The sequence below is a fragment of the Octopus bimaculoides genome, chromosome 22, assembly GCF_046866305.1.
Source record: "Octopus bimaculoides isolate indiv1 chromosome 22, ASM4686630v1, whole genome shotgun sequence".
In the NCBI taxonomy this organism is placed as follows: Eukaryota; Metazoa; Mollusca; class Cephalopoda; order Octopoda; family Octopodidae; genus Octopus; species Octopus bimaculoides.
This window is the reverse complement of record NC_142949.1, coordinates 7,661,631-7,686,630: the sequence shown is the minus strand read 5'-3', so window position 1 is coordinate 7,686,630 and position 25,000 is coordinate 7,661,631. Positions and strand designations below refer to the sequence as shown.

The following is a 25,000-nucleotide window of genomic DNA, read 5'->3' as shown; positions in this document are numbered from 1 at the left end:
TTTGGTAGACGGAAACTAAAATAAGCCCATTGTATATATATGTATATATAGATATATGTATGTGTGTTTGTGTGTCTGTGTTTGTGACCCCAACATCGCTTGACAACTGATGCTGGTGTGTTTATGTCCCCGTAACTTAGCGGTTCGGCAAAAGAGACCGATAGAATAAGTACTAGGCTTCTAAAGAATAAGTCATGGGGTCGATTTGCTGGACTAGAAGGCGGTGCTCCAGCATGGCCACAGTCAAAAGACTGAAACAAATAAAAGAGTAAAGAGTATATATATATATATATATATATATATATATACTTGTGTGTGTGTGTGTATATGTTTGTGTGTGTGTGTGTATATGTTTGTGTGTGTGTGTGTGAATATGTGTATGTAGATATATGGATGTCAGTTTACTCAGCTGGAAAGAAAAAATGAGTAATCCTACGACCAACGGACCGCATCCCATCCAGTGGGGCGTGAAGCAGGGAGGGATATATTCACCACAGAATCTAGGGAAATCAGCTTTATGAGCCTATGCCACACAAAAGACCTTTGATCATTTTTTTTATATGTATGTGTATATATGTATGTGTATATGTGTATGTGTGTGTTTGTTTAATTATATGCATATGGGTGGTCCTATTCCAATATTGTCATCAATCTCATTTATTCTTGAGTAACCCACCACTCCTCCTTCTCCTCCTCCTACTCTTGAAACTTGATATGCTGCTCCATTCCACCACACCCTTCACAGACCCTCAACTCTCTCCACCACCAATGACAACAACAATGATATCAACACCATGGAGAAACAGAAAACAGATCAGCCTATGTAACACAGTATGTAGAGCAATCATCATCATCACCATCATCATCATCATCATCATCATCATCATCATCATCATCAGCACCACTCACTACTAACACTGCCATCACCACCACCATCATCATAATCATCATATTCACTACACACCATCATCACTACCACCACCACTACAACCACCACCACACAACCACCTCCACCACCACAACAACTACCACCACCACAACCACCTCCACCACCACAACAACTACCACCACCACAAACACCTCCACCACCACAACAACTACCACCACCACAACTACCACCACCAGCACCACAACCACCACAACAACTACCACCACAACAACTACCACCACCACCACCACCACCACAGCCACCTCCACCATCACCACCACAATTACCACCACAACCACAACCTGCCACCACCACAACTACCACCACCACCAACACCTTTGTCATCACCATCATCATTATCATTGTTATTATCCCTGCCACCACCACCACCACCACCACCACCACCACCACCATCAAAGACAACAGTGACACCACACCTATGTCACAATAAAAATGAAAACAAACAATGGCCGTCACTCACAAGCGAGTGTGATCCGGTGGCTTAATATAGGCAATGGGTTCCCTAATTGTTTTAGGGATCTATTTGGTCACAAGTAGTCACTAACAGCCCCCTCAGATCCTTAGATCACCCTCCATTGATCATCCAGTGGCACATTCAGGTTGTGGCACCTGGAGAGAGAAACAGAGAAAAAGGAGGAATAGAGAAAGAGAGGGAGAGAAAGAGAGAGGAAGAGAGAGGGAGAGAGAGAGATGTGCCAGTACTCAGCAGGTACTCCTTTATAGCTGAGTAGACTTAAAGAACATGAAATGAAGAGCCTTGCTCAAGGACTCACCATGCCCCGCCGTTTATGAATTGAAGCCATGACTTTATAACTGTCAGTCCATGTTTTTATCAGACATGTCTCGAAAGTAAACCACCAAAACACACACACACACATAGACACATATACACACTACAAACATATACATATACACACTACAAACATATACATATACACACTACAAACATATACATATACACACTACAAACATATACATTTACACACATATGCACACACATACACACACATGCACATGCATACACACACACACACATGTGCACATACACACAGACACAAACACACACACACCTGTTTGATGTCACTGATTTAATGCTGACTTAGTCTATCAGACATTTTAACGTTTTTCTTGTTCTGTCTCTTCCTCTCTCTCTCTCTCTCACTCTCTCTCTCTCTCTCTCTCCCTCTCTCTCTCTCAATGTAACCTTGGTCCAACACCAACTCACACATGCCCCTCTCTAAACCACAATAGAAATTCAACCTCTAAAAGCAGGTACTGAAAAGTTACAGGCTTTGGGTAAAAGAAAATACAGGAGGATCAGTTAATTATGATTTTATTCAACATATTCTCCTCTCAGATTCACACACTTGTTGCAGCAGTCCTTCAATTTTGCTAAGCCCTATAAGACAACTTAGAAGATTGGGCCCCCAACCAGGCCTTTCAGGATACCCTTAAAGCCAGGAACTTCTCAACACTCTCTCATGTGTGTATGCATATATATTTATATATAGATATATATATGAGGTGCTTAAAGCCAAGAACTTTTCATAACCTCCCTGTACTTTTAACCGACTCCATTACCGAAATATCTAAAACAGGATGTATAATATGGCTTAAAGGACAACACAAAACAAAATGGTCTAAAAAGTCTCACACTATCATTCTAACTATTCTAGGGGTGGTTGTATTCTTTTAATTCACATCCTGTTTGTGAAAAGGATATCACGTTGCCCTAAATATATAAATGTGTGTGCATGTGCATATACATACATACACACAGACGCAATATATGGATTCGAGTAATCTGGCAGTACTCATAGAAAAAAGGTCCTTAATGTATCATTATGCAAACCATATAAAATATATAGTAAAAGAAACTGATAAGGAGTGTATAAAGTCTTAAACGACAGAGAAATAGTTTAATGAAACTTTATTTAACGACAAATAAAGATTCAGTGAATTTGCCTTTTAACAGCTGAAATATGTCACAAACACATTTTAACTAACCTAAACTTTGCATATACATATATATATATATATATACATATATATATATATATATATATATATATATATATATATATATATATATATATATATATATATATATATATATAAATATAAATGGATAACCAAGACTCTTGAGCTCTCCAACCAAGCTTTCTCCATCTTGAATCAAAGCCCACTTCACCGATCCGTGTATGCTAGTGCTAGCTCTAAACGATTGCGCCGTCAGTCTCCAATTAGTCATTCTGTTTCAACAAAGTAAGTGGATTTTTTTTGTATCATGGAATATATGTATCAGTATATTATAACTGAATAGTTTTAGTAGTAGTAGTAATGTGATCATTTTCCAAAACTGAAGATGCTACACAAAAATTGATATAATTCCAATTGCTAATGACCACAACTTGAAGATTGGCTATATATATATATATATATATATTTAGGTGTTCACATTGATATGTAATTATTGAAGACATTGTCATGAAACCTTTAATCAAATAGAGGATCCAGATCTATCATTTCCAATCTTCTGTGTAAATATGTTTGGTATTGGGGAATCTTACCCTACTTGGAAACTGGTGAGGGTTGGCAACAAGAGCAGCCAGCTGTAGAATTTTCACTCATTAAATTTGGTCCAACCCGTTACAAGCATGGAAAAGTGGATGTTAAATAATGATGATGTGTATCATCCCATATATATATATATATATATATATATATATAGCTAATAGTAAGGGATTATCAATACCTATAACGGCACTGGAAATAGCTGTAAACCAAATTTGCTCCAATAAATGAAAAATATGTAATGACCATTATTTTTAACTTGTTTTATATATATATATATATATATATGTATATATATATTATTTTGCTTAAAAGAGTTCCAGCACTGTCTGTTTTTTATGTTTTATTTGTATTCCTGCAGAGCTAATGTGGGGTATAGAATATGGAATATATAATATGATATACAATATAAAATAAAATAAAATAAAAATGGATGGCACCATGAAAGAAAGTATTGAATGTAGATGAAATATTGAGTGTTCAATATAAAGGATCATTGTATATTGTATATCATATTATATATTGTATATTCCATATTCTATGCCCCACATTGGTTCTGCAGGAATGTGGATGGAACATGGAAAGCAGAAAGTGTTGGAGCTCTTTTAAGCAAAATAATATATTCCTCTATACACAATCATACAAAAAAACCCACCTTTTTTGTATTTATTTTTACTCGCATATATATATATATATATATATATATATAAAATTATCTCGCTGACATACTACGACGGAATCGCCAAGATGCAGATAAGATTGAGATTTTTATTTATTTACGGCCTCAAACATCTCATACCTTCGCGCTTTAGTTTGCCCTCTATTATTTATCTTGTTTCTCTCCATGAAATTCAATTGAATCCAGTTGTTGTCTTAAATTCATACTTATTCATTTTCTAAGCTTCCTAAATTCATTGCTCTTTTAAAAATTACGATTTATGCATTGTTGTCTCTCAAATATTTAAAATCTACAATTAAGAGCCCTATCTACTCGCTGGCGGTAACCCGCCCTCCCACCCCCTCCACCGGAAGTTCATTCCTCTGTCATCCTGTCAACCTCGGCTGTCTCCCGGAACCCATCTAGTGGCCTTGGCCATCCTCTCCCCTACCTTTGGGTAGCGCATTAAGTTTGAGAAATGTTTGCAGGTTGTAGGTACTGTTTTGCTTATGAATTCTTCCAATTGCAAGTTTTCTTTTCAGGTACACGACACTGCTTTTCCCCTTCCCAGGCTACAGGCCCACACCCCCAACACCCATACTGTTAGGATTGGCACTCTCAACATCGGCACGCTGAAAGGTAGATCTGGTGAAATTGTTGAGATGCTTGAACGGAGACGCGTAGATATGTGCTGCATCCAGGAAGTAAGATGGAGAGGAGGTTCTGCGAGGTTCCTCACAGGCAAAGAACACAGGTACAAGATTTTCTGGGCAGGGAACACTGACGGGGTCGGGGGCGTAGGAATACTTCTAGCGGAGTAATGGGTGGATAAGGTAATCGAGGTTGTTAGAGTAAGTGACAGAGTACTTAAGATCAGACTAGTGCTTCATCATAGATTAGCTACTGTCATCTCAGCCTATGCACCTCAACCGGGGCTACCAGATGGTCTGAAAGACCAATTCTATGACACCCTCTTGCAAACTACCTCGTCGACGAGTGACAGGGACCTTCTCTTTGTGGCTGGAGACTTCAACGGTCATGTCGGACGTCGTGCTGGAGGCTTCCATGGCATACATGGAGGCTATGGCTTCGGTTCCCGCAACGAGGAGGGAACCAGACTGCTGGAGTTCTGTGATGCAACCGATCTTATGGTCTGCAATACCAACTTCAGGAAACCTGCCAGTCACCTAGTCACCTACCACTCCGGCAGACACTCTAGCCAAATCGACTACATCCTCGCCAGAAATAGGGAAAGAGGGCGGCTTATAAATGCCAAAACCTACCCTGGCGAAGAATGTACCCCACAACATAGATTAGTAGTTAGCGACTTTGGGATCAAGGCAAAATGGGTGCCCAGAATTGGACAGGCTTGGAGGAGAAGGGTGTGGAAGCTTAAAGACCCTGCAAACAGACAGAGACTTAGAGACAAGTTACTTGAAGCATTTAACGAAATTGAAGGGGATATAGCATCATACAACGTGGAAGACAATTGGAGATTTCTGCGGGACAACCTGTTGAAAGCCACCGACCAGATTTGTGGGTGGTGTAAGGTCCCCTCCTGACCCAGAGTAACGTGGTGGTGGAACAAGGAGGTAGACAGGGCTATTAGACAAAAGAAACAGGCTTGGAAGGACTGGAAGAACGGTGGTATCAGGGAATTGTACCAATGTGCCAGAAGGGAGGCTAGGCGACAGGTTTATTTAGCCAGAGGGGAAGCAGATAAGGAAAGATTTGCCAATGTTCTGCGCCGTGAGGACCAAAGACTCGAGGTATTTCGTGTTGCAAGACAGTGTAGGAGAGAGAATAGTGATGTTGTAGGAGAGAAATGTGTTCGCATGGATGATGGTACGCTTGCATTAAATGAGGATGCAAAGAAAGAGGTCTGGAGATGCCACTACGATAGATTGCTTAATAAAGAGAATGAATGGGAGAAAGAGAGCCTGCCGTATGTCGACCCAATAGAGGGACCAGCTATCCGAGTTGATAGTACCAGGGTAGATAAAGCAATTAAGAGTATGAAGACCGGGAAAGCCCCCGGCCCATCAGGAATCACTGCAGAGATGCTCAAAATATCTGGCAGTGTTGGCTATAGCCTAGTCACCCGTATTACGAACCAGGTGATACACGAAGGAGTCATACCCAATGACTGGTGTAGCAGCATCATAGTCAACTGCTACAAAGGTAAAGGTGACGCTTTAGATACAAATAATTACAGAGGCATCAAGCTGTTAGATCAGGTTATGAAAGTTACAGAGAGGGTCATAGCCCAACTAATTAGGGAGCGAATCAATTTAGATGAGATGCAGTTTGGGTTCGTGCCAGGTAAAAGCACTACTGATGCCTTATTTCTAGTGAGACAGTTGCAGGAGAAATACCTAGCTAAGGATAAACCTCTGTACCTGGCTTTCGTTGACATGGAGAAAGCCTTTGACAGGGTCCCCTGATCCCTTATCTGGTGGTCAATGAGGAAACTGGGGATAGAAGAATGGTTAGTGAGAGCTGTGCGAGCCATGTACAGAGATGCTGCCAGTAAGGTGAGGGTTGGAAATGAGTACAGCAATGAATTCCGGGTAGAGGTAGGGGTCCACCAAGGTTCCGTCCTCAGCCCCCTCTTATTTACCATAGTCCTCCAGGCAATCACAGAGGAGTTCAAGACAGGTTGCCCCTGGGAGCTCCTCTATGCTGATGACCTTGCCCTAATTGCGGAGTCACTATCAGAACTAGAGGAGAAGTTTCAGGTGTGGAAGCAAGGTCTAGAATTGAAGGGCCTTAGAGTCAACCTAGCTAAAACCAAAATCCTAATAAGTAGGAAGGTAGATAAAACACAAACCCCTTCAGGTAGATGGCCCTGCTCAGTATGTAGAAAAGGAGTAGGTAGTAACTCTATAAGATGTACCCGGTGCAAGCTATGGACACATAAGAGGTGCAGCAACATCAAAGGCAGGTTAACTAGCAAGTTAGTTTTCGTTTGTGGCAGATGTTCAGGTGCAATAAAGACTGCAAACAAACAGGAAACAACTTCTATCTCATTCCAGGGTGAAAAACTAGAGGTAGTCGATAGCTTCCGCTATCTGGGCGACCAAGTTAGTAGTGGGGGTGGCTGCGCTGAAAGTGTAGCTGCTAGAATAAGAATAGCCTGGGCAAAGTTTAGAGAGCTCTTACCCCTGCTGGCGACAAAGGGACTCTCACTCAGAGTAAAAGGCAGACTGTATGACGCATGCGTACGAACAACCATGCTACATGGCAGTGAAACATGGGCTGTAACTGCTGAGGACATACGTAAGCTCGCAAGGAATGAAGCCAGTATGCTCCGTTGGATGTGTAATGTCAATGTGAATACCTGTCAGAGTGTAAGTATCTTGAGAGAAAAGCTGAACATTAGAAGCATCAGTTGTGGCGTGCAAGAGAGACGATTGCGCTGGTATGGACATGTGGTGAGAATGGATGAGGATAGCTGCGTGAAAAAGTGCCACACCCTAACAGTTGAGGGAACCCGTGGAAGAGGTAGGCCCAGGAAGACCTGGGCTGAGGTGGTGAGGCAAGACCTTCGTACATTGGGCCTCACCGAGGCGATGACTACTGACCGAGACCTTTGGAAATGTGCTGTGCGTGAGAAGACCCGGCAAGCCAAGTAAGATCGTTGCCAGTGCCCCTGGACTGGTTCTTGTGCGGGTGGCACATGAGATGCACCATTTTGAGCGTGGCCGTTGCCAGTACCGCCTGACTGGCTCCTGTAGGATTTTCGAGCGAGATCGTTGCCAGTGCCCCTGGACTGGCTTGTGCGGGTGGCACATAAAAGACACTATTTCGAGTGTGGCGGTTTTCGTGCGGGTGACACGTAAAAGCACCCACTACACTCTCTGAGTGGTTGGCGTTAGGAAGGGCATCCAGCTGTAGAAACTCTGCCAAATCAGACTGGAGCCTGGTGTTGCCATCCGGTTTCACCAGTCCTCAGTCAAATCGTCCAACCCATGCTAGCATGGAAAGCGGACGTTAAACGATGATGATGATGATGATGATATATATACACAAGACATGAGGAGTTTAGGTCAAGATAACCCAAAACTAGTAGGTATGTGTTATCTACACCATCTTTACCAGTTTTGTATTATTTGACTATTTTTAGATTGAATTAAATGAATTTAAATCCCATAGTCCTGCCTTGACTAATTTCTTGCCTTCATCACTACTTTAAACAATATATATGTGTGTGTGTGTGTGCGTGTGTGTGTGTGTGTATATATATATGTATGTATTTATTTATATATATATATATATATATATATATATATATATATATATATATATATATATATATATATATATATATATGTATGTATATATATACATATATTTATATAAGGGGCATTCCTACAGAATAATGCCACACACTGGACTTCCCAAAATAAACACATTTAGTACTGAATGCGAGGAAGTCCAGTGTGTGGCATTATTCTGTAGTAATGCCCCTTATATAAATATAAACAAATAATTATATTCTTGGGAATAGAAATTTCCCTTATGAATTTTTTTTACACACTGGCTTCTTGATAAAATTCTTGTAAAAGATTTTTATCCCTTTTTGAATTTATTAATCAAATATATATACATATATATATATATATATATATATATATATATATATATATATATATATATATATATATATATATATATAAAGGTTATGAAGGGTAATAGAGTCAACCAGACCCTAAAGATACAGGTACTACCGAGTAAGTGCTGTATACCGACTAGTTATGCCCCAGATGTGGTTGTAACATGAATGGGGAATATAACATGGGTCGTGTATTAGCGTGTGTATATATAAAAAAAGAATGAGATCAAGTGACCAATGGCATAAGTAAATTTATATTGTCCTCATGCTGTAAGACATTCTACATAAAATATAAATTTACTTATGCCATTGGTCTCTGAATCTCATTCTTATATATATATATATATATATATATATATATATATATATATATATATGTATATATATATATATATATATATATATATATATATATATATATATATATATATATATACATATATATATATATATATATATATACATATATATATATATATATATATATATATATATACATATATATATATATATATATATATATATATATATATATATATATATATATATACATATATATACATATATATATATATGTATTATTGTATATATATATATATATATATATATATATATGATGGACTCTCTTGTTGGTTTTGGTGTATGAGGATCTGACAACCTACATTTTCTTTGTCGGTCATAATGCTTATGTCGAATGTGACATTTGATTCCCGCCAACAATTTGCAAAGAAACTAGCAGATGTTGGCAATTATGATGATTAGAGTTCAGGGCAGGCGGTATATTTGCAGCCACTTTTCTCCTTTGCCTTGCATCCCTAAACCTGTCGATGCTGGTTGAAACAAAGTCAGTTATACCAGCGGTTCCCTAAGTGGGCAGTGCTACCCCCTTGGGGGTGGGGTGAAAAGATCCAGTGGAGTGTTGAAGAAAAGTGGGATAATAACAGGGTGGCCAAAATGGGGTGATAGATGTAAAAAAAATATATATATCAATAGGTTAATTAGAGTTCTATATTTAAGAGATGAGGAATTATGTACATTATTTACGTTATTTATATTTGACAGATATATAAGAAAATAAAGCAACAACGGTGCATGAACAATACATTATGCTCATCATGTGATGGTGCATGGCTCAGTGGTTAGAGTGTTGGGCTTACAATCATGAGGTAGTGAGTTCAATTTCCTGACCAGGCTGTTTGTTGTGTTCTTGAGCAAGACACTTTATTTCACATTGCTCCAGTTCACTCAGCTGTAGAAATGAGTTATGACATCACTGGTGCTAAACTGTATTAGCCCCTTTGCCTTTCCCTTGGGTAACATTGGTGGTGTGAAGAGGAGAGGCTGGTATGGGCAACTGCTGGTCTTCCATAAACAATCTTGTCCAGACTTGTGCCTCAAAGGGTAACTTTCTAGGTGCAATCCCAGGGTCAGTCATGACTGAAGGGGTCTCTACCCTTTACCCTATGTACATATAATGGCATGGAGAGGGGAGACCGGTATGCATGGGTGACTCCTGGTCCTCCATAAACAACCTTGCCCAGACTTATGCCTCAGAGGTTACCTTTCTAGGTGCAATCCCATGGTCATTCATGATTGAAGGGGGTCCCTTTCTATATGTCTGTCATGGACTTTACTAGTTCTACTCAGGCCCTTAACCTCATCACAACAAACCGCAATAAACTATAAGGGACACAAAGCAGTGCCTTTCAGATTGTATATAGAGCACAATTACAAACCACTTACAAAATAAAGGTTTTGGAAATGAAGCACCATCAGGGCATGTAACGGGCTCGGTTTGTTGCCATGACAACTGAGTGTGACTTCAAACGGTCCTTGTGACCACAACCAGAATCTATGGGTGTGCATAAATAGATTGGAGAGACAGTATGAAGGTATGTGCAGTGATGGTCGTGGGTAAAATAGATGTATGGTGCAACTTAGGGAGATGGATCCGTTGTTCAGACGGAGGATGGCAGGACTGGGGTTACACACCTCCACTACTACTAACGCTGTTGCTGTCACCATTTACCACCACCACCACCACCACCACCACTGCTAGCAACACTGCCAGTACCCTCACCACTCCCAACCCTGACCACCACCACCACCACTAGTGTCACAACCACTGTGGTCACCATGACCACCCCTCCCAACAACGTCGCCACCATCATCATTACGCTGTCATCATCATCATTGTCGTCATCATCATCATCCTCATCGTCGTCGTCATTGTCATCAAAGAGAATAAAACGATCAATAAGCTCTCTCTTTCACTTCCCCTCTCCTTCTCTCTCCCTCTCTCTCTCTCTCTTTCTCAAACACATGCACACACATTATATGCGTATGCAGGTTTGTGTATATATATACACACACACACAAACGCATATAATATTTATATATGCCCACATACACTCTTAAATATGTAAGCATATATATATCTACACACCCACATAGACATGCATATGTGTATATATATATATATATATATATATATATATATATATATATATATATATATATATATATATATATACATATATATATATATATATATATACATATATATATATATACACACACACACACATATAAAATATATATATATGCCCACATATACTCATAAGTATGTAAGCATATATATATATCTACATACCCACAATGACATGCATGTGTCTGTATATATATATATATATATATATATATATACACACACACACACACACATACATGTACACACACACATATATATATAGACATATGTATATATATATATATATATATATATATATACACCCCATTCCCCAACCTCCACCCTGAACATACCTTACAAATAGAAACTGGAATCACATCAACACTTGATACATTACGTTACACAGTTTATCAATTTTTTAGAGAACTGGTCCCACGGCGGAAGTAATTAACACCCCCTGCCTCCCTCCTTTCCTCCCTCCATCCCCCACTTTCTCCCCTGTACCTCCAACCAATAACAGGTGATGCCTCCTCCGCGCAGCATCATACATCTTTCTCGAGTAAGAAACCATGGCAACTGGAGCACCTTCACGCTTTACCGGTTTTGTTGATTTCATCAACTGGTGCGGAGAAAAATTGGTAATTAATAAGATTCTTGTCTGATTTGGTCAGGAAACTTGGCAAGAAAAAACTGTTGTGGAAGTTGAGGGTTTGCCCATTTCTGGTTTGACTAGTTTCTTGACAAGGTTACCAAATGTTTTATTGTATAGAGATTTGTATAAACATGAGACGAATGTATGTATGTATATATGTGTGTATATGAAGAGTGGCCCAAAAGTAGGTTTACAGTTATCAAGCTGGCATTTTAAATTTCTTTTAAAACATTTATATTACATTTAAATTTCTATCTTACAAACTGAAAAAGGAACTTGACAAAATTTGCTAAATTAGCATAGAATAATGGTTTCATATATTTTTTTTTATAATTAAGATCTAAACTGTTAAGAGATAGTTGAATAACTGTAAAGGTACTTTTGGGCCACCCTGTATACATACGTGTGTGTGTGTATACATGTACATACACATACATGCATATGCATATGTACAAATACATACATGCATACACACACACACATAACTACACATATATAAATATACTCATCCACACATGTACATACACATACATGCACTCACACATGCACATACACACATCACACACACACACACATACACACACATACACACACATACACACACACACACACACACACACACACACACACACACACATATATATATATATTACATCGACCCAGTGCATAACTGGTAATTATTTTATTGACCTCGAAAGGACGAAAGTCAAAATCAAACTCTGCAGAATTTGAATTCCGAACATAAAATATAATACGTTAATATTATAATACATCATCATCATCATCATCATCATTGTTTAATGTCCATTTTCCATGCTGGTGTGGGTTGGAGAGTTTGAGAGGATCCAGTGAGCCTCAGAACTGCATTGAGCACCAATATTAACTTTGAGATGGTTTCTATGGTTAGATACCCTTCCAAATGCCAACCACTTTATGCCAACGTACTGAGTGGGGTGGGGCATTTTTCCTGCCTGTGGCCCTAATGACTTCACCAATCATTATATTACATTATATTACAATATATCATATTATATCACACTATATTATATTGGCTTCACATTTTGGCACAATGCCAGCAATTTCGGGGAGGGGGATGGTTCAATAACCTAATCAACATCTTAATTTGATCACTTTCATGTTCAATATGTTATTTCCGGAGAGACTGTTTGAGATGACCCTTTTAATATTTTGTGAATTTAAAGGATTTATGGCACTAACACACACACACACACACACACACACACACACACATATACAATATATACATGTGTGCGCCTGTATGTGTGTGTATATACATATATATGTATATATATACACACAAACATATATACATATATATATAATATATATACCATACACAACAGCACACACAATCACATGTATGTATATATATGTATGTATGTATGTATGTATATACATATGTATATACAGGTATATATATAGCTGTTACAGTTTACTTAGTCGTATGTGACGGTAATTCATACAAGTGCCTATGTCCACATGTATGTTTGTGTGCGTGTGTGTGTGTATGTGTGTATGTATCTATACACACACACGCACGAACACAAACACACATACACACACACACACACACACACACACACACACACATGAACATTTATATATTTATACATTCATATGCGCATGTGTGTATATGTAAGTATACAAGTACACAAGTATGTATGTAGAAATTATGCATGTAAGTATATATGTACATAGGCGTAGGAGTGGCTGTGTGGTAAGTAGCTTGCTTACCAACCACATGGTTCCGGGTTCAGTCCCACTGCGTGGCACCTTGGGCAAGTGTCTTCTACTATAGCCTCGGGCCGACCAAAGCCTTGTGAGTGGATTTGGTAGACGGAAACTGAAAGAAGCCTGTCGTATATATGTGTATATATGTATGTGTGTGTATATGTTTGCGTGTCTGTGTTTGTCCCCCCAACATCGCTTGACAACCGATTCTGGTGTGTTTACGTCCCCGTAACTTAGCGGTTCGGCAAAAGAGCGATAGAATAAGTACTAGGCTTACAAAGAATAAGTCCTGGGGTCGATTTGCTCGACTAAAGGTGGTGCTCCAGCATGGCCACAGTCAAATGACTGAAACAAGTAAAAGAGTAAAAGAGTATAGGTACATACACACATACATATATATATATATATATATATATATATATATATATATATATACATATATATATATATATACATATATATATATATATATACATATATATATATACATATATATATATATATATATACATATATATATATACATATATATATATATATATATATATATATATATATATATATATATATATATATATATATATATATATGTATATATATACACCTGTATATGCATATACATGTGTATATGAACATAAATGTTTTACATATGCAACATGTTACATGTGACCAGATGTTAGCTGTTTCTCAAAGCAAGTCAAGGCATGTCTGACACTCAAAAACATTACGATGCTGTTTATAGGTCTTGCTACTAATTTTGGTCACAGTTGACTAGGTTCAGTTCCCACCTCTCACCCCACCTACAGACACACAGACAGACAGGCTGGGTAAGTTCCAGACGCTAGCGATGGCCTATGCTGGTAATAATAAATCTGCGAAAGCGTTTTTCCCGACCCTGTGGTCTCAGGTTCAGTTCCACTGCTTGGTACATTAGGCAAGTGTCTTTTGCTATAGTCCCAGGCCAACCGAATATATGTACGTATATATACACACACACACATACACACACACCCATATATATAAGTAATAATTTTATATTCTGGTGTACAGCTCGTAATCTGCCATTTAAAGCCCATCTGCAGTATTCGGCTACCTGGTGTCAACAACAGTATGGAGGTATACACCATCCAATTTGCTTCAGGAATTCCTTCATGTCTGTAGAGTTTCTAAAAATACGAGAGAAAGAAAATGGAATTCACGAGACTCTTTATTATTTACTACTCTCATCTCGACCCATTGTGCACCAGTGCATCATGGGTGAGGCACTGGTGCACAATGTACAAACAGTTGAGATGCATCATAAGTACAGCTGTGTCTCTTCAGGTCACTTGTCAAAATGTTCCTTGTTTTTTAATTTCTGTTTCGCTTATTCCTATTACAATACATTTTGGTGGTGGTGGTAGTAGTAGTAGTAGTAGTAGTAGTAGTAGTAGTAGTAGTAGTAGTAGTAGTAGTAGTAGTAGTAACAGCAGCAGCAGCAGTAGCAGTAACTGCTTCACCACCACCAATTTATTGACCCCGAAAGAATGAAAGGCAAAGTCGACCTCAGTGGAATTTGAACTCAGAACGTAGTGGCAGATGAATAACCACTAAGCATTTTGCCCAGCGTGCTAACGTTTCTGCCAGCTCGCTGCCTTTCAGTTTCTGTCTACCAAATCCACTCACAAGGCTCTGGTTGGTCTGGGAATATAGCAGAAAACGCTTGCCCAGGGTGGTATGCAGTAGAATTGAACCCAGAACCATGTGGTTGAGAAGCAAATTTCTTACCACATAGCCATGTCTGCACTTATTTGTAAATTTGTAAATAAATCTCTTGAAGAAACTGCTCAAATGTGAAATTGAGGCTAACAATAACAGCCCATAGTTTAATGGGTAAAAAAAAACCCTTAGATGGAAAAAATCGACAGAATCTCCTACAAGGATTGAACCGTGCATCTGCCATATACCAAACTTTGGGACATAGGAAGAGAAGAAAATAAGAAGAAAAGAATAAGAGTTTACCATAATATTCTTCACTTTGGTAAATGTCATTGATTAGCACCGGGAACAGTCGAATAAGCCTCTTTGCTAGGTCAGCATGAGTTGATGTTGAATTCAACAAACACATATGTAGAATGGTCTCACCCACGGTGCCAAGTTCATCGAACTTCCAACAGACATGACGGTACATTTCTTGGAAGAAGAACAAGAAGAAGAGGAATAAAAAAAAAAATATGTATGAATATTATTATTGGTTTTGTTGTTGATGTTATTATTGGTGTGGTTATCATTACAGCAAGTATGTAGGTACACAAACCTGTGCTTGGGTGGATAATGAAAAATACACAATAAAACTGAAACTTTTATTATCATTATTATTATTATTATTATTATTATTATTATTATTATTATTATTATTATTATTATTATTATTCAGCGGTCTTAATTTTATCATGTGCTTTCACTGCACTATTGAGCACAGCTCTATGTGCCTTGGACATGTGCTGTGTTTTGTTTTGATGCTCTTATTTTCAATGTATTTAAGGTGCTTTATGTAGGATGTGTGCGGTGCTTAGTAGTGCTATTTTCTGTATGTTATATATATTTGTAAGTCATGGGGTTTTATTATTATTGTTGTTGTTGTTGATGTTGTTATTTTCATTATCTTCTTTCAATTCTGTTTCCATTTCTTGCTGAGTGTCTTCCTGATACCTAGGGCAGAGAAACTCACTGTATACATTGGTAGGCTATTAAAACAAGCACACCAGGTTGTTTATTCATTGTTGTAATTATTATTATTATTATTATTATTATTATTATTATTATTATTATTAATAATAATAATAATAATAATAATAATAATAATAATAATAATAATAATAATATATGAAAACTCCCAGCTTATTTTGCAGGGTATGATGGAAAGTGTCAGCTGTCCACAGCCAGCCGACTAAGGTGACACTTGTTTACTGGTCATGCTTCAAAAACCCTGCAAAGAATCCTTGCAGTTCCAAGCATTTATTATTATTATTATTATTATTATTATTATTATTATTATTATTATTATTATTATTATTATTATTATTATTTTCATTAGCATCTTCTTTCAATTCTGTTTCCATTTCTTGCTGAGTGTCTTCCTGACACCTAGGGCAGAGAAACTCACTGTATACATTGGTAGGCCATTAAAACAAGCACACTAGATTGTTCATTTACAAAGTCATGTGATGAAGAAAAAAATAGAAAATAGAAAAGTAGACAAATAAAATAAAGGGAGAAAAGGAAAGAAAATTCACAGCGACGATGCTCTTCTCAATATGTGTGACATACCAGTTAAAACAATCTTTTGGACTTTCTGTATGTATGATAAACCGGAGATCATTCTTAAATGATTTTTCGGTTCCTTTTTTGATCATTCCAAGTGCTCCTACAATCAGTGGTATTGTAACCGTCTTGAGACGCCACATCTTTTCAATTCCGATTAGCAAATCTTTATATTTTCTGAGACTATAAAATTCTTTTCCTGAGATATTATGGTCACAGGTTATACTCATGTCAATTAATAAACAGATTTTATTGTTTTGGTCTTTAACAACAATATCTGGTCTATTTGCCTTGATGTACGTCTGTACGTTCTGGGAAGTCCCAAAGAATCGTTACATTTTCTCCCTCAGTTACAGCCTCAGGGTGGTGCTTGTACCATTTGTCAACAGTTTTGATTTATGAAGCCAACACATTATCCAATGTAGATATTGGCCAACTCAGGGTTCCAATCAACAAAATGTTTGAAATTTTTTGCTCCAGTTGTTGACAGTCCACAGTGACAAAATACTGTTTCCAGTGTTTTGTCATTGTTGCAAAACTTTGATGGATTTTGGTCCTTGGTATATAGACTATACACACACACACACACACACACACACACACACACATATAGTTGCCTATACAGCTAAGCGCACGCTTTATAGGTGTGAAACCAATGGTCATTTTCTGATGGGCCATTACTAACAACCTTCTAAGGATATATATATATATATATATATATATATATATACATGCACACACTCACACACGCACATATATATGAATGTATAAATTTTTATCTATGTATATATATTTGTATATGTATATATATATATATATATATATATATATATACATACATACACACCCATATATATTTATTTATGTATGTATATATAAATATTTGTATATGTATGTATATATTTATATACGTATGTATATATTTATGTATGTATGTGTGTGTGTCTATATCTGCGCATATATATATATATATATATATATATATATATATATATATATATATATATAACTGAGCACATATGTGTCTGTATTTATGTGCATGCGTTTGAGCATGCGTATGTCGGTGAGTGTTTTCATAACAATCGTCTAATTGACTTCATTTCGTTTACCAATTATTCCGTGAGTGGATAATCAATAGAAGCTCTACGATGCAAAGGTGTTTCACTTCAGCCACAGTGATCAATAAATATTTGATGTACGAACCACTAGTTGTACATTGAACTCTTAAAGAAACCATAATAAAAACTGCAAAGATGTCAACAATGTTACTAACGCAATCACATTAATTATTATCAACTCGCAACTTTTTCATCGATTCATTTCAAGTGTTGCATTGATTTGAGTGAAGGTGTATGGCCTAGGGGTTAAGGTGCTGGTCTCGCAATCACTAAATCATAGGTTCAATTCCCAGATTGAGTGGCATGTTGTGGTCTTGAGCAAAACGTTTCATTTCATGCTGATGCAGTTCACTCAGTTGTAAATAAGTTTAACATTGCAATGGACTAGCATCCTATCCAGGGGGAATGTTGGCCTGCTCATCTAGGCAGCAGGGTGGCATCATTTGAAAGCTAAAATGAATCAAAGTGCATTGTGACCAGTGATGCATAACAATATCTGATGGTCTGGTCAATCAGGTGATATATATATATATATATATATATATATATATATATATATATGTTCTTTTCTACTCCAGGCACAAGGCACAAAATTATGGCGGAAGGAGCCACCTGATTAGATCGACCCCAGTACGCAACTGGTACTTAATAAGCATAAAATTTCTTAAAATAAAATCATAACTTATCTCATTGAAGAAATACTTTTAAATGCATTTCTTCAATAAGTTATGATTTTATTTTATTTTAAGAAATTTTGTTAAATGTTTTTCCATTATTTATTTATTTATTTATTGTTAAAACAAGTATTTTTTATATATTTATTTGATATTTATTATAAGTTACAATACATATATTGATTTTTTTATTATTATTATTATTTTTTATATTTTATTTTAGACCTGACGAGTAACTATATTTTTGAATAGATTTAATTGTAGATCGATTTGATTATTAATTGAATTATTAATCAAATTGGTTTTATTAGTTATCTATTTGAAAACATAGCCACGGAACGTGCATAGTCATCTTTATACCATTTAATAGTTATTTTTTTATGTACTTTATTGTATTTTTAGAATAAGGTTTTTATGATAGGTAGAAAATGCTAAAATAATTTTATAAAAAACATTTCAGTACCGGTTTCAGTCATTGAGACTTTTTCAACTGTAAGTATGGAAAACAATTAAGTTTTGGAAAAATTAAAAGAAAAGTTTTTTAAAAGAATATTTGCATAGTATTCCATATATATCAACTCGTGTGTTCCTTTTCAACTTCTACATATATATATATATATGTATATATATATATATATATATATATATATATATAATATATACACTCTAAACACTCTCTGAGTGGTTACACTCTCTGAGTGGTTACACTCTCTGAGTGGTTACACTCTCTGAGTGGTTGGCATTAGGAAGGGCATCCAGCTGTAGAAACTCTGCCAAATCAGATTGGAGCCTGGCGTAGCCATCTGGTTCACCAGTCCTCAGTCGAATCGTCCAACCCATGCTAGCATGGAAAGCGGACGTTAAACGATGATGATGAATATATATATACATGCATACATACATATATATATATATATATATATATATATATATATATATATATATATATATGTGTGTGTATATATGTATGTATGTATGTATGTATGTATATGTATATGTATATGTATATATGTATGTATTTATATATACAGAGTGCATAAGGTATTTGAGAACAAATTCTTTTTTTTTTTTTAGAAAAATATACATATAACAACAGGAAACAGCTTTATTAACACTTTACCATGCAGAATATTCTGTCAAATGTAACGCTTATTCATTCACATCGTTTTGAATAAATCATGCATTTATTTCATAGCTTTGGTATTTTGATGATGTGATTGTATATTTTTAGAATGACATTGTAGGATAGGTGTGAGAAGCTAGACCTGGCAAGTTTGAACATAAAATGTGTAGAATATTTGGGCTGGATATGGCTGGTTTAAATGCTAAGGATTTAATGAAAGAATTTGTACATATAATCTAGATTATCTTCTTTATAATTTTATTGAATACATCCGCCTTCAGCATTGATAACTGTTTCTATGCAAGTTCTGAATCATTTACATGTTCAAATTAAATGGTCCTGGTTCAGATTGACTATGGTGGCTTTCAAAGAATTCTTGGTGATGCAGGGATGTCAATTGACCTTTCTTTCAACAATGCTCCACATGTAGTAGTCCAATGGATTGAGATCCGGTGAGTTTAGGACCCAAATGTTAGGATTACATGAGCATGGAAATTGTCAGCCATCATTTCTTGGGTGGCTTGAATCTTATGTGACGATGCAGAGCAAAAACCTTATGCTACATGGCAATGATGATCTATAATAATAAATGCAAAATTCTGTCTGTTCGTCCAGGACCCCTGTATCTCAGTCTACATTTGCTCTACATAGACATATTATACATTTTTGGAATCAGGATGATCCCAGGATTGAAAGTCTGCCCTTCATTTGGTTCTTGAACATTCAGCATTGGGATCAGGTCTGGATGAGGATTTGTTATATGCTAAAAATTGAAAATTCAAATTTTAAAAGAACTCCGAACATTTGTGAACTTACAAGTTTTTCATTTAAACTGAATTTAAAGCAATACCATATTGGTGAGGTAAGACCATATTGGTAGGATACCAATAAATGCTTTATTATTATTAATCTGTTTTGTCTTGGTCCGCAGACCCAATTAGCCCTCTGCAGTAGTTAGCTTAAAAGAGTGCAGCTTTTAAGCTACTATTTAATATAGCTGTAGGATCAGACCTGGGAGATAAACTGGAAGAAAACTGAATAATTAATCTATTATTTCACATTTATCATTTATTATGCCTTAATATATTGTCAATTTAGCAATGAAAGGGTTCAAGGGAGTGTCATTGTCAGGCTATGATTAGGGCATGAGTCGGCCTTAATCTCAAGAGATGAAATGCAAATCAGAAACAAATGTATTTAACCTCAGAAATAAAATAACAACATTAATTACTGCAACAACAGCAAAACAACAAGATTGAGCAAAATACAGAGTTATTGATTGCCTAATCAATCCATAAATTAACTGATTGAAAATAACTTACTTGGATCATCTGTCTCTTCTTCGTCGGTTTTATTTTTCTGTAAAAATCTTTTGCCTTGGTTTTCTTTGGAGGAAATAGGTTTCTTACCCCCTCTCTCTTCATTTCGCTTTTTGATAAACTCACTGATGTGGATTTTTTTACCTGCTCCTCCGTTATAGAGGAAAGGGGTCACATCTTTAATGATTTTTTTGTCCAGTTCATTGTGATCCTTCATATTCTTCATACATTCCACAAGTTCCCCGCCGCCTTTCAGATCGACCAATTTATAAAGTTTCATGCCTGTTGTGTTGGCTTGGGCCTTCACTCCAAGTGGCACTTTGGACAGTTTCACCCCCATCTTTAGATGTTTCGGCTTCTATGTCACAATTACAGGTAAGTTTTAATTTTATTATATTTTTTAGTTTTTCTTTTATTCTTATTCTTATTCTTATTTTACGACAGAAGTTAAAATACTTTTCATTGAGTCAAAGTCAAAATCTCAAACCTCATCAGACCCTTACTTCAATAACTTCCGGCAACAGCTTGATCAGTTTGATGTGTGTGTGTGTGTGTGTGTGTGTGTGTATTCCTGGGAAGTTATTATTGTGAATGTGTTTATGCTTGCTTATATGTATGTGCATGTGTTTTAATATTACTGTTATTATTATTATATATTATATTATATCATATACACATATGATTAATATGTGTGTATATATATATATATCTTTATAAATATATATATATATATATATATATATATATATATATATTATATATATTATATTATATTATATTATATTATATTATACATATAGTGTGTATATATATTGTATATATATTATGTATAGATATTGTGTGTGTATATCTATACATACATATATGTGTGTGTGTATGTGTGATATTTATACACACAGGCGTTTGTGTGTACTCAGAGAAGAAAAATGCACTCCATACATGTAAGAGAGTAATTAATTTCTCAAAGCAGATGGTTCTTTCCTTGAGGACTCCTAGTTTCTTGGCTTCTGTGTGTTCATTCGTTCAATAGACAAGAGAGTAAGCGGAAGAGAGTGAGAGGAACAGAAAGAGATAGAGACAGACAGATAATTAGACAGAGAGTGTATATATATATATATATATATATATATATATATATATATATATATATATATATATATATAATTCTCAGCTATATAATTCTGTCCTTTACTTATCTTCTCCCAGATAAACACAGGCTTGAACACAGGACCACAAATTCCCAAATGACAGACAACAGTTCAAGGTTTGTCTCCTTTTATTTTTATACATTTCTTCTCATTTTGTTGGATTTTTTGATATTTCCTTGGCATTTTTTCTTCTCTTACAGTTTCTCAATTTTTTTTCAATAAAATAGCATCAATGTTACCACTATATTCTTTTCCGTCCAATTTCATATATGAATAGCCCAGTAATTCTGTAGGTCAGTAATTCCATAGTTCCGTAGTTCTATAGTTCTACAATTCCATTGTTCTGTTATTCTGTAATTCTGTAGTTCTAAAGTTCTGCTATAGACCTTTAGTCTTTTCGTTCTATGGTTAATCTAACTCTTTTTATTCTGTAATACTGTAGTTCTGTAGTGAACTTCTATTCTGTAGATACAGAATATCTTTTGCAAAGAAGAGAACAAGGGAAAGAAAATAAATGAATAAAAATATAAATAAATAAATAGTCTTGTCTGCCTCTAGCAACATTTCACACACACACACACGCACACACACACGTATGTATGTATGTATGTGTGTGTATGTGAGTGTGTGCATGTATGTATGCGTGCTTATGCGTTTGTATGTATTTATGTATATTTGAAGGTATACTGTGTGCATGTGTGCTTGATTGCATGCACGTGTGTGTGTGTATGTGTGTGTGAGTGCGCGCGCGTTTTGCTAGTGGAAAAAAAGTCAAACAAAACAAAATGCAAGAGAAGATAATTGCAGAGACCAGAAAAGTAACATGCACACACACACACACACACACACACAAACACACACACACACACACACACACATACACACACACACTAACATACACAAACAGACACATACATACATGCACTCATATGTATAATGTGCATATGTGAATTTGTGTGTGTGTGTGTGTGTGTGTGTGTGTGTATAGTGCATGTCACTATTAATGGTCTTGGCACTGAAGGGAGAAAACAGGAAGAACCACCACCACCACCATCACCATCATCATCATCACTATCAACATCATTTCCCACCACCACCTTCATACAACTCCTACCCTCGACCCCGCCACCGACTCCACTTTCGACACCCCCACCCCCACCACCACCACTACAACTACAAAAGATTTTCCGAATGAATGAATTAATAGCCACTTATGGCATTAATGTCAATGGCAACCAGTGTATGTTATGTATGGATGCATGTGTGGGTGGATGGTTGGATGTGTGTATGTGTTTGTGTATATATCTAATATATATATATTTATATGTGTGTGTGTATGTATGGTTTTATGTATGTATAGGTATGTGTTTGTATGTACTTATTTATGATTGAATGCATACATACACACGCACAATGTATATGTGTGTGTATGTATGTATATATGTATGTATGCATGTACATGTCCAGACACATACACAGCTGATATCTTGAGTATTGAGGCGATGGTGCACAAGCAACGGTTACGTTGGACTGGACACCTTATTAGACTGAAGGATAGCAGGATTCCTAAGCAGATGCTATAGGGAGAACTTGTGAATGGAAGGAGACTCCGACAGAAACCAAGGCTGCGCTTTAAGGACTGTGATATGCAGGACACTGACTGGGAGAACAATGCCTGTCATCGCCACAGATGGTGGAAGCAGGTTAAGGAGGGGATCAACACTTTTGAGAGAGCACGTATCCAGCATGAAGAACTTAAGCGAGCTGTGCAAAAAATATATATTTGTGTGTGTGTGTGTGTGTGTGTGTGTGATTGTATAAGTATATATATAATTTAAACTTATATATATATATAGAAGGTGGAAGATATGAGAAGGTTTATTGATCACTACAACTGTTTGGACCCATCTAGCATTGATCCCTTATGGGTGGGATACTGAACATCTGGTTTTGGTGTATCTGTTGGTGTAGATGTGTCTCCTCAGGTGGTTACAAAATATATCTCACTAAGATGATGTCTGTTCTGCAAGATTTCTTCTTGGAAGGCATATACGAAAGCAGTAAATTAAAGGAGACAGCTTCATTATTATAGAAGATTAATAACAAATATCAGATATTTCGTTGTGTCTGGGGAGAGTCATTCTCTTTTGGTGCCTTATTATTTGACACACTCACCGGTAAAGTTTCCACTCATTTACTTATTTATTTTTCCTAAAATTTTCGTTGTGTCTTGCAACCTTTTCAGATAATGGACAGGGTCAACAACTATTGAAAAGATTGCAAGACACAATGAAAATTTTAGGAAAAATAAATAAGTAAATGAGTGGAAACTTTACTGGTGAGTGTGTTAAATAATAAGGCACGAAAAGAGAATGACTCTCCCCAGATGCAACAAAATATGCTTCAACACACGAACTCACATAAAGAATCTGGCAAACCGAATCCAAAAATGAAGTAAAATATCAGATAGAAAAAGAAACAAATACACAAATACAGCAAAAAAAGTATTATATGTAACCATTCGTAGAAGTAGATGTGCAGACATCCTCACTTACATAGTTTGGTGCAAACTTACAAGAGGACATAAGCACATGGTTTGGTGCTCATATGCTATCCCAGTGAATTAAACAGATATTAACCCATTT

At 36.3% G+C, this 25,000-nt stretch overlaps 2 protein-coding genes across 2 annotated transcripts in view; one reads left to right on the top strand and one right to left on the bottom strand.

Annotated features, from left to right (window-relative positions):
* Positions 1–21,681, bottom strand: part of LOC106873499 (transient receptor potential cation channel subfamily V member 5) — a 44,779-nt gene extending 23,098 nt beyond the window's left edge. The window contains exons 1-2 of the mRNA XM_089339943.1: positions 21,211–21,681; positions 15,672–15,842 (exon numbers count right to left, since the gene is read on the bottom strand). Of these exons, the coding sequence (XP_089196069.1) occupies positions 15,672–15,842; positions 21,211–21,547 (508 nt within the window). The 5' untranslated portion in view covers positions 21,548–21,681. The remainder of the gene's footprint in view (positions 1–15,671; positions 15,843–21,210) is intronic.
* The window catches only part of LOC106873503 (ciliary microtubule inner protein 2B), a 36,186-nt gene continuing 14,252 nt past the window's right edge, over positions 3,067–25,000 (top strand). Inside the window, exons 1-2 of the mRNA XM_089339944.1 lie at positions 3,067–3,214; positions 22,414–22,471. Coding sequence (XP_089196070.1) covers positions 3,151–3,214; positions 22,414–22,471 — 122 coding nt within the window. The 5' untranslated portion in view covers positions 3,067–3,150. The remainder of the gene's footprint in view (positions 3,215–22,413; positions 22,472–25,000) is intronic.